At 44.8% G+C, this 16,251-nt stretch overlaps 1 protein-coding gene across 4 annotated transcripts in view; it reads left to right on the plus strand.

Annotated features, from left to right (window-relative positions):
• Positions 1–16,251, plus strand: part of SUDS3 (SDS3 homolog, SIN3A corepressor complex component) — a 30,134-nt gene continuing 13,883 nt past the window's right edge. The window contains exons 1-10 of one of the 4 annotated variants that reach the window (XM_080986436.1): positions 1–648; positions 3,398–3,467; positions 4,718–4,773; positions 6,554–6,625; positions 7,598–7,617; positions 8,288–8,444; positions 9,400–9,495; positions 10,423–10,484; positions 13,361–13,382; positions 14,615–14,702. In XM_080986436.1, the coding sequence (XP_080842562.1) occupies positions 426–648; positions 3,398–3,467; positions 4,718–4,773; positions 6,554–6,625; positions 7,598–7,617; positions 8,288–8,444; positions 9,400–9,495; positions 10,423–10,484; positions 13,361–13,382; positions 14,615–14,702 (866 nt within the window). In that variant the 5' untranslated portion in view covers positions 1–425. Of the gene's footprint in view, positions 649–833; positions 1,000–3,397; positions 3,468–4,717; positions 4,774–6,553; positions 6,646–7,597; positions 7,618–8,287; positions 8,445–9,399; positions 9,496–10,422; positions 10,485–13,360; positions 13,383–14,596; positions 14,703–16,251 lie in introns of those variants that run through there. The other 3 variants (XM_080986434.1, XM_080986437.1, XM_080986435.1) reach the window with 3 other exon arrangements.

A 16,251-nucleotide genomic window follows, 5' to 3' on the forward strand; every position in this document is an offset into this window, starting at 1 on the left:
GTGGAAGGGGCGCGCAGGCGGAAGCAGACCCTAGTTGACAGCAATTCCACACATCTATACAATAAGCTGTTCACAAAAGTGGGGTGGGGCCAAGAAGCGAACCTGGAAACGCTTGGCAGCGAGTTGAGTCTATCCCTACATCGGTCTATGGCTGAAGGCGCCATTCCTCGCGCCTACGGGTAGAAAGGGGGTCCAAACCGCGGAGCGAAACGAACGTCAAGCCAGCCTCCCGCCAATCCGCCTATTCACCCAGCAAAACCAGGGCCCGGAAGTGGTTCTAGCGCGCCTGCGCGCGGGAGGCGGGGCCGCTCGCGGCTTGTCTGAGGGGGGAGTTAAGAAGAAGAAAAAAGGAGGAGGAGGAGGAGGCGACCGGATCGTCCGCGGTGGCTTCGGCGGCGGTGGGTCGGCGTTTTCCCGCTTCGGCCATGAGCGTCGCCGCGCTGGTTTCTCCCGCGCTCCCGCCGGGGCCTCCGGCTTCTGCCGCCGCCGTGCTGCCCGCCGGGACGGGCCCCGCCGCCGCCGCTGCTATCGCCGCCGCCGCAGCTGCCGCCGCCGCAGCCGCCGAGAGCTTCGAGGATGAGGAGCTGGACAGCCCCGCCGACGAGGAGGACGGGGAGCGCAGCGGCCGCGCGCGGGATTCAGACGAGGGTGAGTCGCCTGCCTGCCTGCCCGCCCCCCGACCCGCCTCCACCCGCCTTCGCGGAGGCCTCGAGGCGCCGCCGAGCAGCTTTTCCCGGGAGTAACCCGCCGCCCGTTTCTGCTGGGGGCTGATTCCCGAGCCGGTGGGGGCGGGGGGTGAGGAGCGCGCAAGAGTTGAGTCTTGCTCGCGAGTAAGCCCGTTGGAATTCATGCGCGTGGTTCACGGGGGCCCGTGGAGCTCGGCGCTCTGCTCATCAGGCAGACTCTGCACTGGTTGCAAGGGGACCACCTCACGGCGGCCCCGATCCGTTCTTCTCGGGAGGGAAACTAACTGTCGGGGACTTCCGAGTCACGAAGCACGTGGGTATTGTAGCCACCCGTCCAGTCTTACCTACGAGTAGACCCCATCGAAGTTTACGAGCCCAGAGGCTGACTGACTGACACCTGGTCATAGTATGGACAACTGTTCAAATATTATTGCCTGAGTTAGATCCCCTGCCTTCCCTCCCTGTCGCTTTCCCCTGGTGTGCCTTTAAAAAAGGAAAGATCGTAAGCCTTCAGGCAGGGACTGTTTTGCTTTAGTTCATTGTTTCCCAGACTCAGAATAATTCCATGCCCTTTTTGAGGATTTAGTCTTACCGGAGTGCCCCTTCTTGGGTGAAGACAGTTTGGAGGTAGTTTTAATACTGTTTTATTTAGGCTAGAGCAAATGCAATATATGGTATTAATTTATTAATATATAGCAAAAACTATGCATGCACACTACAAAGAAAAAATTTCAAAAATCTTAAAATAATGGTAGTAATAATTGTATGTTCCAAACACCCCCCCTTTTTTAGCCAGCGATCCGTATGGAAGGGTTTAGCTAAATCAAAAGAGAAATTTTGTTAATTAAAACACTTCAGGATTCATCGCCCATTGGTATAATTGTTGTGTAAAATGTATGCTGTGGATGTGACTTCAGTTGCAGGTGGCTAACTTGTGAGTAAATGTACACATTTGCAGAGCAATCCTTTTAATATATAGTCATTTGCAACAGAACATTCAATTTACAACAACAGTGTCATTCTTTACATAGGTGGAAGTAATGAAGAAAGAAAAAAGTAAGTTTTAGGGTTCATCTAGTTTGTCTGGGACTTCAAAGGAGGGTGTGGGGAAAGGGAGAACCTCATACAAAAAATGGAGAAAATCACTTTGTCACTTTTGTTAACAAATTGAGTACTGTAGAAGGATACCAAATCCCCATGTCTTTCTCCTCTCCTGGGTCAATTTTTCTTCCAAGGCTAGTTGCCAAACTATTGTACCAAGTTTTAAAGGAGGGATGTTCTGCTCTTCACACAGCACTCTTATTATGGTGCTCAGTGGGGTTTAATGCTGGTCACAGGAAGTATTCATATTAGCTTTTGAGTAAACACACATAGGATTTCCTGTTACTTATCTAGAAATGTATGTGAGAAAGCATGTTGCAAGTCCAGAACCCAGTTAAGTGTGGTACTTCTCCCACTGCTTTTCATTTTACCTATTTATTTCACAAAATGCATACACTGCTCGCTTGATTGTAAAAAAAAAAACCTCAGAGCAGTTTACAGAAAAGAGTAAAATCAGGAAAAATGTACAACCATGCTTTAAAGCACGCAAAAGTTAAAACACTAAAACAGATTAACATTGTTTATTGATCTGTTTTTATCAATTGCCTGGTCTGTGTTGAGCAACAGGCGTTTTATATAAACTTACGGCCCAACTTAAAATGTTAACTTGTGGAATTTTACTGTGAGAGCATGGATAGTTTAAAAAAGAAGGCTCTGAAGAATGGCAGTCAGATGTCAGAAAAGAAAACATCTCATGACCAATCAGTAGCGTATGTTTACTTGGCAGTAAAACTATTTGTTTCTATAGGATTTTCTTTCAAAGAAGTTAGTTTAGGGTTGCAGCTTTTTTCTTCTCCTCCTAGCTTGAAGAGGGTAATGTTTGCTCTGCTTCAGTGAATTTCTTCATATGCATAATTACTTTATGGAACTTTCTGCCGTAAGTCAGAAGGGCTGTGGTTCCATGGCAGAACTCAGGCTTTGTATGCAAAAGTTGTCAAGTTCACTTCTCAACATCTTGAGTTTGTGGAGATTTTCTGCCAATCTGTGTAGGGCAGGTTATAGTGAATTAAGACAAACCAATGGTCAGCCCCTGGATAAGGCAGCCTCCTACATTCTATTGTCATGTTTAATTTGATACATTTGCACCCTGCCTTGCTGTGATGCTTGAGGAGGCTTTTATTAAGAGGAACGTGCCTGTTCCCTTAAAGGTCTTGGATGTGCCAGTAGTAATTTTTCCAGTAATTACCAAAAGCAATGGAGGCACTGAACAGAGGCCTGTGGGGAGGCAGGAGAAGGGGAGGGGGGCACTGTGTTAAAGCCAGTGGGATACTGGAGAACTGTGTTGAGATCAGAGAGTTTGCATGGAATGAATATTGGAAGGAAATTGACAGACACAGCTGCTAAGAATCTTGTTATGCTGTCTGGTGGGAACTGTGGTACATAATCACGTTCCTGCCTTTATAGCATAGAGGTCTGGATAACACAACAATAAGAAATGGCACAGTTGTTTTGAATGAGCTTGCTCTCGTGTGCGTTTAGTTTTTTTAAGTGTACAGTTCTTTTTTGTACCTCAGTGGTGTTTGTTTCTGCTGCTGAGTGGGGAATGCTTGAACAAAAAAACGTACTGATTGGCACTGCTCTGACACTCGCTGATGTTCCTGTTTCCTTAGATACCGAAGATGCAAGTGAAACTGATCTGGCCAAGCACAATGAGGAGGATTATGTAGAAATGAAGGAGCAGTAAGTATTCTCCAGGTTACAGATATATTTTGATGCCTCTTTCGTATGAGTAATATCCCAGCTCAAAGGGAGGGAGTTTTGAACGTATGTTGGTGGGGCAAAAGTGCAAAAGTATTAAGACAAAAAGATTGAAATTCACATCACATTTCCCTAAATCAAAGAGCTGTTTGCAGCAGTTGTTGTTATTTTTCCTTATAGCCCACCCTTCACCAAATGGTGCCAGGGTGGGTTAGAAAAAGGTCACAATTAAAATAATAACATAAAACCTAATGTCAGAATAACGGAAATCAGCAGCACAGAAGAGGCCTGAGTTAAAAGAATTTGTACCTTGAGCTTAGAGAAATTCTTCCCTTGATAGTCCTGTACGTCTTACTTCCATCGAATGCAGGCTTCCCCCTAACCTGGCCCCTCCCTGCTGGCTGTTTTGGACCACAGCTTCCATCATCTCTGACCCTTGTCCATGCGTCATGGGAGTAGTGGTCCAAAACAGCTGCAGGGCACCAGGGTAGGGAAGACTGGTTTAGTGTTTCGAGAGCAGACCTCAAACTCATGGGCCTCCTGCCCCACCACCTCCGGTGCAGTTGCAAGGAGATGAGAAGCTTCTGTTTTTGAACAACCACAGTTTACCATGTGGTCCAAACCTGAATCAATTGTTAATCTCAACAACTCTTACTGAAAGCAAACTGACTTCACACTGGTTCTGCATTGCATATGAACAAAGTTTAACGTTTCTGCTGAACTTTAAGTATATCAGTGGGACTTTGTTTGGACAATGTATGTGCCTTCTAGATATGTAATGGCTTTATGCTCCTGACTCTTTATTTTCTTAAGTGCTGGGTTAGTTGATGCTTCTTAATTTCTGCCTTTCGTAACATTATCTTTTCTGCAGTTAGGCGTCTTGTGACATTTTGCCTGGACAATACCTTCTGGAATAAAGATTAGATGCTGTTGTGGCCCAAGCAACTAAATTTTATTATCTGGCCCTCTGTGATCAAATGCCTTTGAGGTAGAAAGTTCTGCAGTTTGGGCTAGGAAAGGTAGAAGAGGAGGATGATACTTTCATGTATCAAGATCTTGGTGTTCTTCTTTTTTTAAAAAAAATAGCAAACTTTTATTGCTCCTTCACTTCAGCTCTACTTGAACAATATAATAGAAATTTAGCAATGGAAAGAATCAATTGAATAGGAAAGTAAAACCAGCACTTGTTGTTCACTGGGGTTCCTTCATTAGAATATGTATTCTCTTTGCAGGATGTATCAGGATAAATTGGCATCTCTTAAGAGGCAGCTGCAGCAACTGCAAGAAGGTATGGTTTAAAAAGCATGACATGACATTTATTCACGAGAACAGCAGGCTTTTCATTTAATACCCAGATCAAATAAAAACATAACATCAAAAGAGCCCTGAGGATTAGGCCAATAGCCCATTTAGTCCAGCATCCTGTTTCCACAGTGGCCAACCGTATGCCTGCGGGGAAACCAGCAACAAGAGCACTCTCCCCTTCTACAGTTTCTGGCAACTGGTATTCAGAGGCACTACTGTCTCCGTCTATGGAGGATAAAATGTTTTGGAGTTCTCTTAAATCAGACTTTCTGGTGCATTAGGAATATAGAAAGATGCCTTATGCCAGATCTCTATATATGCCCATCCAGCCCAGATTTGTCTGCTACCTGCTGCCTGATCATTTCATTGGAGATGGCAAGGATTGAACCCGAAATCTTCTACATGCAAAGCATGTGCTCTGTCATTGAGTTAGGGTCTCCTGTCATTTTCATGCAGTGCAATTGGGGAATCTTCCCTGATTTGGCATAGTGCTGAATCTTTCCTGACCAGTGTGGTGATGGTTCTCATTTTGAGATTTCAGTACTTGCCTGCAGGCATCACAACTTTTCTTGTTTTTCAAGTAACAACAAAAAATAAATCAAAAAATCCACTCTTTAATATATTACTGGTTGGATTATCTGAAAAACAGAACCTGGAATGTATTGAGTGTTGCCTTAATAGTGTATTATTATTTTTACTACTACTATTACTTTATTGAATTTTGCTTTAATAGTGTGTTATTAATCTTATTTATTAAATTTGTATACTGTCTTTCATGTGAAGATTCCAGGGCAGTTCACAACAACAACAAAATTTAAAATGAGAATAAAAAATACATAATAAAACATAAAGAAGACCAAGTCAATAACCCCTTCTCTCACAAACATATTTAAAAAGCCTTCAAATGTTAATCAGCTGAATAGCTGGCTGAAGAAAAACATCTTCACCTGGCACCTAAAGATATGTAATGAAGGTGTCAGGCAAGCATCCCTGGGGAGAACAATCCACAAATGGGCATTACACATACCCTGACCTTTTAAATGTATCACTTTACCTTAATTTGGGACAGTCAGTTGACTTTTATTTCTACTAAGCACAAAGCAGAATGGAGTAGTGGCTTTTCCTAAACTGGATGTGTCGACTTCTCATCTGTACTTCTTAGCACCAGTACTGTATAATTTTACTTAAATGGACACTGGGAATGGGGAGATGCACCAGTGATGTAAATTTTGTGCCTGCTCTTCTCCTTTAAGGACTAGAAAGTAGCCCAAACTCTTTTATTTCATCTGAACAATATGATGTTGCTTCTTTGGCAGTGGCTTATTACTTGTGGAAAGAATTTTTTTTTAAGCTTGATCTGTAATTTTTAAGCATCAGGTTGAGGTAGGACTGCTCAGAATAGGTGGTGGTAAAATTGGTGAAGGGAATGGTCTTTTTTTAAAAAAATGAAACTTGGAGGTATACTGTACAAACAAAAATCTCTTCGGCTTTGAGATATAAACTGCGTGATTCAAGCTGTGTACAGACACTTTTGTGAAATAACAGGAGCAATGACCTCTGTCACAAATCCTGGGCCCTAGGTCAGATCAGGCACTGATAGCTTGATAGTGAGAAAAACTGTGTAGAGTCCTTTTCAACAGTATTATGGCACTGTCCCATTTTGTTGCAGCGGGAGGGGTTGGCCTTTGACGTTCCGTCCAGCTCTATCATTCTATATTTTAATCTATTGATTTCAGTGTGTTAATTTTGTATGGTTTTAATAGGTACTTTGCAAGAATATCAGAAAAGGATGAAAAAGCTGGATCAGCAATACAAGGAAAGGATACGCAATGCGGGTGAGCGAACTGCATTTCTGGTGACTTGCTTGAGGATTTCTGATCTAGGCCTAGACAAGTACATGATAATCATGCTTGAAACCCTGCGCAGTGCTTTTGGGTGATCTCACTTGTGTGTGTCGCAATCTCATTCTAAAAACTTTCCACAGGGTTAGCCGTGTTTGTCTATTGCAGCAAAAACAACCGCCTGAAGCACCTTGGAGATTAATACATTTATTGTGGCATAGGCTTTCAGTGGACTACAGGGCACTTCTCCAGACCGTTCATTTCCATATGTAAATGCTGTTGAACCAGTTCTGGAAGGTGTCAAGACCGCCTAAATGAGGTGTTCACACTTAAATGGACCTACAGATGTATCTGAAGAAATTGGCTATAGTCTACAGAATTTGTGCCATAATTCATTTGTTGATCTTTACAGTGCCCCTTCTTGAGTTGATTCTGATCCTAGACACACATTTTTATAAATAATTTCAGGGGGGAAAATATTCTGAATCTCATAAGCCAGAACAGCAAGAAGGATCGCTACGCATTGAAAGCAGCAATCCCTCTTGCTGTTCTGGCTTCTGGGATAACTGCGCAGCCTGCATTCGCTCCATAAGATGCACACACATTTCCCCTTACTTTTTAGGAGGGAAAAAGTGAGTCTTATAGAGCAAAAAATACGGTAAATCTCCTTCAGTTCAATGAGACTTCTTCCCAGCTATAGGGTTGCGAACTTAAGTGTTGGCTATCTAAGACAGGAATTGTTTGGTATACCTTGCACCAAATGTCAAGTTACTTTGTCAGTGCAGCTACTGATGAAGATTAATCTGGTGCAAGCAGAAATACTTGCAAGGGCTGGTTTTGCAGCCTGTCTTAGCGGCCTGTAGCTTGCCGTCATCAAAATTTTCAGGCTAACCACTCTGAGATCTTGCTAGAGTTAAATGTGCTTAGTTCAGCAAAAAAAAGTAACTTATTTTCTCTTTCTTTCAGAGCTTTTTCTCCAGCTGGAAGTAAGTGTGTGTATATATATGTATGTGTGTGTGTGTGTGTGTTTCCTTTTCTGTTGGTCGGGTTTCATTAATGTATTCTGTTCCCTTTTTCAGTCATTATGAGTAGAACTTCCTTTCCTTTGCTGTAGAATGTTCAAACTATTCTGCAAATTGTGATTGACCTCTTTCTTGCCCTGAGGAGAAGCTCAGTACTGAGGGTGCATGAATCCCAAGTCATTTGAGAATAGTTATTTCCATCCTTTATTAGGTTGTGCCATTGGTTTTGCAGCACACTTGTAAATTGTGTTTTAAAATAGGCAGGCACCATATACTTGTGAAAGGGAGAAAATTCCACTCAAGTGAGGCTGCCTGATACTTAACAATTAAGAGGGCCACAGGTTCCTAAAGAAGGTAGGGAGCCATGTATCCAACTTTACAGATGCTGGGATAGATGGACCTTTGACCTTACCAATCAGGGCTCATACTTGCTTTCCGTATGGTGACAAGTCATATGAGCAGTTTCATTGCACAGTTTGGGAAAGCCTGTGTCATTTGTCAGGTGTAACTTCCGACTCCGCAGCTTCTCAGTCTGGTGACCCCGAGCACAGTGGTTCCCCTATCAGCACCTATGCGTACCTGATGTGGTTCTGCCCTGTAGATGAGTCCCTGTTTTCTTTTGGGCTTGGCTCAGACAGAGCAGGTGGAACGGAACTACATCAAGGAGAAGAAAGCGGCCGTGAAAGAATTTGAAGATAAAAAAATCGAACTCAAGGAAAACTTGATTGCCGAGTTGGAAGAGAAGAAGAAAATGATAGAGAGCGAGAAGCTAACTATGGAGCTAACAGGAGGTAAATACAAAATAATAAAATAAAGCCAGCATCTCTCTTTGGGGAAGAGGCCATATAACTGTACAATTATATTGTCGTAATCTGCCTAGGGAGCTTACGGTGAAGGGCAGGTAAGAAATCTTATAAATGAATCAGTCAATCAATATCTCAGCAATGGAGCAAATGCTTTGTAACCAGAAGTTCAGTCCCTGGTATCTTTAGTTAAAAAAGGATCAGGTAGCTGTTGGCATTGTAAACCTACTTCTGCCTGGGACCTAGAGGAAAATGCATTATTGGATGAATTAGGTGAGAGAAGGGGAAATGCCTCTCTAAACACATGCAAGCACTGTTTGCAAAAACAAAGTACCTTTAGGACAGGGACTGTGGCTCAGTGGTAGAGCATGTTCTTTGCATGCAGAAGTCCCCAGGTTCAATCCCTGGCATCTCCAGGTAGGGCTGGGAAATGACTCCCTGTCTCAAACCCTGGACAGCCGTGGCTGGTCACAGTAGATATTACTGAGTTAGATGGGCCAATGGCCTGACTTTGTATAAGGTAACTTCTGGTGTTCTTACAAAAGCTGCTGTCAGTGAAGAGAAGGCATTTTAATGAGCTAGAAGACTCTGATTAGAAAGCAGTGACCTGTGTCCCTAAGCCTGCTTACTCAAAAGCAAATGCCGCTCATTTCATTGGAATTTTACTAACAACATAGGATTACAGCTTTTACCACTGAATCCCGATTGCGTGTTTGCACCATGCATACAGTTTGTAGGTACTATTTAGTGAGTAAAATTAAGGATACACTTGTATATTTCTCAAATTAGGGGCAGAGTCACAGGCTGAGTCTTTGCATGAAAGAAAGAGGGCCCCCCCAAAGGAAAAGATTAATGTGAAAAAGCACAGTTCTTTTTTCTCTTACTCTGTTTTTTAAAAATCAATCTGTGGACCTTACGAAAAAAACTGTCCTTCCTTCCTCAGACTCCATGGAAGTGAAGCCCATCATGACAAGGAAGTTGCGGAGGCGGCCAAACGACCCCGTTCCCATCCCTGACAAAAGGCGGAAGCCAGCCCCTGATATCCTTTGACTACCTGATCCGCCACAGCCCATGATCCAGCTTTTGCTGTAGGTGCACAAGCTTTCCTTGAAAAGAGAGCTTATCGGTTGGCAAATCTTCCCCTGCGATGTGCGGCTGCACAGCGTATTGGCTGACAATCAGCAAGGCCCAATGCGCCTGTCCATTGCACCATAGCTCTTTATGCTGGAGATCCCAAGTTCAGCCTCTGACATGTCTAGTTAATGAGCATTAAGTAGCAGGTGATGGGGGAAAGATGCTCTGTCTGAAATTATGGAGAGCTGCTGCCAGTCGGAGCAGGCAACACTAGGCTTGGAGGACATTAGCTTGGCCCACTGTAAGACAGCTTCCTATGTTCCTCTCCAAATGGGTGGGCAGAAGGTAGATCGGGCATCAGTGGCTGCTATGCTCTGCCTCCGCAGTCGGAGGCAGCGAACTTCTGAAGGCCGGTTGGTGGAAGCCATAGGAGGGGAGAGTGCTCTTGTGATCAGGTTCTCCCAATAGTCTTTCCATGAAAGCATCTAGGTGGCAACTCAGTCCTCCTTTAGTGGTGGAAGGTTATCCCGGGGCACCGTTGCTCCTCCCTTTTGTTTCAGAGCAGGGCCTTTGCTTGGTTCTGTTCACTGGGACAAGTCCCTTCCACACCCGCTTGGCTCAGTCCTGCCAGCTACAAGGTGATGGGGCTTTCCTGGGGTTCTGCCCCTGGGAACCGTTCCATATAGTGCTAGCTTCCAGAGTCAGCCTTTGCCTGCTTAATAGTTCGCCTGCCATGGCAAGTGAAGCTTCTGTCTGTGATATGCCCTGCAAAGGAGAGACCCAGAAGTAGCCACAAAGAGGGGTGTCGCTCCTGGGCTAAATTCTGCCCAGGAGATTCAAGCCGCATTTTTGTACATGGTTCCAAAGTTACTTCCCCCTTAATTTGGATTACCTCAGCTAAATTACTTGCTAACAGACGAACAGATAATGGAGGATCTGAGGATTCTCAATAAGGTAAGTGCTTAGTGTAGATTGGGTGTGATTAACCTTTATTCATTTATTCAGACAAACCCCTCCTTTTTCTCCATGGCACTCAAGATGGCTTACATGGTTCTCCCCCTCTTCATTTAATCCCAACAAAAACCCTGGGAGGGAGGTTGGGCTGAGAGAGAGTGATTGGCCTATTGTCACCCAATGAGCTTCATGGCTGAGTGGGGATTTGAACCCTGTTGCCCCAGGTCCTAGCCTGACACTTAACCATTGCACCACACTGGCTCTCAGGGCCACATTCCTTTCTGGGCAAACTTTGGGGGTGGGAGGTGGTGGCATATTCCAGTGGTGGGTGTGGTCAGAGGCAAAAGTGGGCGGAGCAATGAATGTAAATTTTGGAACAGTACAGTAGACTAGTTTCTATGCAAGCTCACATGCCCCTCTCCACCCTCCATCCTGACAAGCAAGAAGCATAATCTCAGTTGAAGGACGTGTACTAGTCAGGTAAAACACTTGAGAAGGCTGCAAAGCAAGGACAGTGAGGGTTGTGGCCTCAGCCTGAGTCCCAAGAGTTGCTAAAGAGAATGTCCAAGGTGAATGGACATTATCTCTTGATTGTCAGAAGAGCAGGCCAGTATCCCCTGTCGTATCTCGACATCAGTGCTGCCGAACACTGCTCACAGCTCTTGGTTTTTCTCGGTTCCCAAGAAAAAATGGGTACCAGAGAGCCCCCTAAGACCTAAAATGTAGAAGGAGCCAGAAATTCTGGGCAGAGACTTTAAAGGCAATTGTGGAAGCCAGTAGACAGGAGGCTTTCTGGCTACAGTCAGCCTGCCCCAAACCCTGTCCTTAGGGGTAGAGAGTCGCTGTAGCTTAGACTGAGCATGACTGGCTGGTGGATTAGTGAGGCATATTACCAGAGGTAGAACATTTTTAAAAAATTAAATGCACTACTGAATTAATATTAGAATATTAATAATATACAGTGGTTACTCTGCTTACGTATCCCTCTGGTTATGAAAACTTCGGGATGCGTAAGCAGCAAACCCGGAAGCATTTTTCCGGGGTTTTGCCACATGCGCAGAAGTGCTCTACTGCTGAAGTGGTCTCTCCAGTTGTGAAAACCTCAGGATCCAGCTGGATCTCCGGAACGGATCCCATACGCAACCGGAGGTACCACTGTACTGATATTAATTCTGTACTACATTCATTTTTAAAAATGTTCTATGTTAGTGAAAACTGTGCTGATATTTTGTGAGAGGGCGGCATAAAAATCATTTTAATAAATAAATGTATCCAAAGATTTGCAGCCCAAAATGAAATAACACTAGTCATGATGCCAATCAGAATAGATTATTAGTTTACTTGAATTGCTTCCCATGAGGCATTCTGAAGTGATTTACAACCTAATACAAAAATCTGCAAAAGTTACAAACATGAGTTGCACATCTAAAAACATTTTTAAAAAGCAAGTGTGTGTGTGTATGTACTACATGAGCCAACAGTCTGACGCGGCAGCTAAAAAAGTCAATGCAATTCTGGGCTGCATCAATAGGAGTATAGCATCTAGATCAAGGGAAGTAATAGTGCCACTGTATTCTGCTCTGGTCAGACCTCACCTGGAGTACTGTGTCCAGTTCTGGGCACCACAGTTCAAGAAGGACACTGACAAACTGGAACGTGTCCAGAGGAGGGCAACCAAAATGGTCAAAGGCCTGGAAACGATGCCTTATGAGGAACGGCTAAGGGAGCTGGGCATGTTTAGCCTGGAGAAGAGGAGGTTAAGGGGTGATATGATAGCCATGTTCAAATATATAAAAGGATGTCACATAGAGGAGGCAGAAAGGTTGTTTTCTGCTGCTCCAGAGAAGCGGACACGGAGCAGTGGATCCAAACTACAAGAAAGAAGATTCCACCTAAACATTAGGAAGAACTTCCTGACAGTAAGAGCTGTTCGACAGTGAATTTGCTGCCAAGGAGTGTGGTGGAGTCTCCTTCTTTGGAGGTCTTTAAGCAGAGGCTTGACAACCATATGTCAGGAGTGCTCTGATGGTGTTTCCTGCTTGGCAGGGGGTTGGACTCGATAGCCCTTGTGGTCTCTTCCAACTCTATGAGTCTATGATTCTACAGGCAACTCCCCATTTACACACGTTCAATGCGCACCCGTATCCCCATGAACCCGGAAGTGGCAAAAACAGCCCTAAAAGAGTGCAAAAATGGCGCAATAACAGCATCTAGCAGTCCCAATAGCCCTTGCAAGTGCAATCCCAGGAGCCCTTGCACTGATCTTTGAGTCCTGTGGAGATTTGGAGTTTGGGCAAGGAGGTTTGGAGACAATGATTGTCGTGTTTGATTTTTTAATGGTGTTCCCAATATATGCGATTTCTCTTAAATGAGCGGTGCCTCAGAACATAACCCCCGCATAAATGGGGAGTTGCCTGTATATATATAGCGTCATTTCAACCTAATTCAGATTAATTACTATTAATGATTTTTAAGTTACCTTGAAAATGACCATCTTAAGACCGTGTACAATAAGAATAATTAAAAGCTGTTAAACACACAAAGACAACAAATACATTTAAAGCAGAAACAAAACCATGCAAAGCAGACATTCATGGTAAAGCATCATTTATCTAGATGGGGAAACCTGTTGGAACAAAAACGTCTTCAGCTGTTCTCTGCTCCACAGAGTGGAGGCAGCCACACTAAAAGCCTGCTGTGGGTTATTGCGGAGTGGGCATCTGAGGTCTTTGGAACTTGCCAGCTGGGAATAAAGATCCCCATTCAGAAGACATGTTGGCCTTCATGAAATGTTCTGTTAGGTCAGTTATTTCTCTTCCGGTTTATGTTCTTGTAGGGAATCACTAAAACAGCTTTCTTGTTTTTCCTTTTTGTAGCTTAAATCACCTAAACGGCCAGGTAAGTGGCATCCCCACCCCAATAAGGTTTCCTAGTGTGTTCAAAAAATGGCTTAGGAGATAGGAAGGTGTGTAACTGAGTGGTGGAGCCCCTGCCTTTCGGGCAGAAGGTCTCAAGCTCAACCTGCAGCATCTGTGGCTAAAAGGATGCCGAGCAGTAAGGGATGGTGGAAGTACTTCTGCTTGAGCCCCAGAAGAGATTTTGCTGGTCAGAGAAAGTAAAACTGGGCTGGATGATCAAATAACCTGATCTGATCTAAAGCAGCCTTCTGCATTGTTATTGTAGACTGCTTTATGCTAGAATATACTGTATAGGTTATAATTTTAATGGGTCCAGATTTGAGTATAGATAATGACCTTTGAAAAGCTGAGAAGTAGCAGAATGCTTGGATGAGTGTTGCTATCAGAAAAACTTTCTTTTGCTGTTTTGACTGGAACTCTGGCATCTCCCAGTCCTAACAGGTCCCCCAAAATTCCCAGCTATGCAGAGGGGAAAAACAGAAACTCAAAACTGGGAAGGAGCCAGAGTTCAGTGTAGCCATTCCTAACTGTGTCTTGCAGACATTTTGGACTGCGACCCTCATTGACTTCAGCCAACATAGCCTGATGGTTAGAGATAATGGGCCGTCCAGCAAATACCTGGTGGGCCCTGGGCTCCCTGCCCCCGCTCTAAACCTTGCGCTATGCTGGATCCCTAGAATTTGTAGGGTTTGTAGGGTTCTGCGAACCCTGGGGAGCAGCTCTTAATCTAAGTAGATAATACAGGGCATGGGCAGTCAGATGCTGTTGGAGTCACAGCTCACATCAGCCCCAGTCAGTGTTCAGGGTTGATGGAAGATGAATTTCACCAACATTTGGAGGAGCACCAAAACAGCTCAGCCAACCTGGTGCTCTTCGGATGTTTGGGAATGTTAACTCCCATGAGCTGCAGCTAGCACAGCTGTTCTGGCTGGGGCTGATGGGAGTTGTAGCCCAAAAACATCTAGAGGGTGCCCGGTTGACAAAGGCTGAGCTAGATTGCCCAGTGGTTTGACTCTCTGCAAGGTAGACCTGCACAAGGCAAACCAGATCTCTGCCTGTGTGCTCTGCTCACAAAGCTTAATACTTTTACCTCCCACTGTCGGCTTAAGGTCCCCGCAATCTCTCAGTGTTGCCTGAATCGTAAGCTGCTACGTAGGGGTTAGACTGTGTATAGAGTTCACTCTTCTATTCCAGCGTCTCCTTCGTCACCAGAACACCTGCCGGCCACGCCTGCCGAATCCCCAGCACAGCGGTTTGAGGCAAGGATAGAAGATGGCAAATTGTACTACGATAAAAGATGGTAAGGCTCGGTGTGGGGAGGTGGGGTCTGTTCTGATGTCATGGCCTTCTGAGCTTTAGAAATGGTCAGGATCAAAGGATAGAACGGGCCAAAGAAGGAGCAATTTCATGGAGGAACTTCCAGGAGCCCTACCCCTTCTACGTACAGGGTTGGAAGGGTTGTATCACAGTGGTCAGAGCATATGTTGTGGCTTCAGAAGGTCCCAGGTCCAGTCTCCAACATCTCCAAGTGGGATGGGAGAGTCTCCTGTCCAAAACCCTGGAGAACCACTGGCTTGACTTGGTGTAAGCCAGGCATAGGCAAACTCGGCCCTCCAGATGTTTTGGGACTACAACTCCCATCATCCCTAGCTAACAGGACCAGTGGTCAGGAGTGATGCCTATGCCTGGTGTAAGTCAACTGCCTAGGTTTCTTTCAGGGCGAAGTGGAAAATGGCCTCTCAGAAATTCTCCATCCTATTTGCGCGTGGTGAAATTTGGAGGGGAAAGGAGTGGAATTCTTCAATAGTTTTGAGGTGCCCCCCAAAAAAGAGAGTTCTCACCTGAGAAAAAATTGACTTTGCTAACATGGAATTAAGCTCAGTTGTTGGTTCATACTCAATGCAGTGTTGACTGGGGCCCCTTGAGACTGGTAGGCTGGAAGGCAGGGAGACCAACAGTAGGTGGCACCAGAGTCAATAATAGGGCAGAGCTGACTAATTCTGGTTTTCTTCCCATCCTCCTTGCTCAGTTCTACAAGGGTTCACTTCCACAATATTAAAACTAAATATTATTAAGGCAGGATGAACAACTGAGCTACTTCATTCACAGTCTGAAGAGGTCGGGGTGGGGCATATAATTGAATATGATTTTTTTGGTGGGGGTGGGAATTCTCCCAGCACTTCAAGAAGACTTGTAAAGAATTATCAGGAAATGTTTTTCCAGATAATGGTTGGCCTAGCCCTAAGACATGTAAAGGCTTTAAACTTCTACCAGGGGGTACTGCACTCCTCTGCATCTCTCATCTTACTCCCCCTTTCCCTCTCACCTGCTTCCAACAAGCAGGATTTTTTTCTTTTTCTGTTTTTTTTTCTGGCCACAGTGCTTAATAACCAGAAGGTGTAGGGTAGATCTGATTCTTTGCATTACCCAATCAGTGACTGGAGTGCATTGCAGTCTTATGTGCCTTTAGTCAGGCCATCAAAGGCCATGAAACCTTTCCAACAAGGGTAGGGAACCTTTCTGCAGCCCAAGGGCCACATTCAAATCTGGACAGCCTCCCGAGGGCAACACGCAGAAGTTGGGGCCAGAGGCAAAAATGGACTGAGCGATTAATGTAAATTTTATCTCTGTACAGTAGGCTAGTTTCTATACTTCCCTCTTTATCCTCCCTTCAGACAGGAGTAATCATATTCTGCTGTTCCTCCAGCAGCACCAATGCTTCTCTGAATACCAGTTGCTGGAAACCGCAAGAGAGGAGAGTGTTTTTGTGCTTGAGTCCTGCTCGTGCGTTTCTCACAGACATAGTCGGCCACTGTGAGAATAGGATGCTGGTCTAGGTAGGCCACCAG

This window comes from Podarcis pityusensis, assembly GCF_964106645.2.
Source record: "Podarcis pityusensis genome assembly, chromosome: 16".
Lineage (NCBI taxonomy): Eukaryota > Metazoa > Chordata > Lepidosauria > Squamata > Lacertidae > Podarcis > Podarcis pityusensis.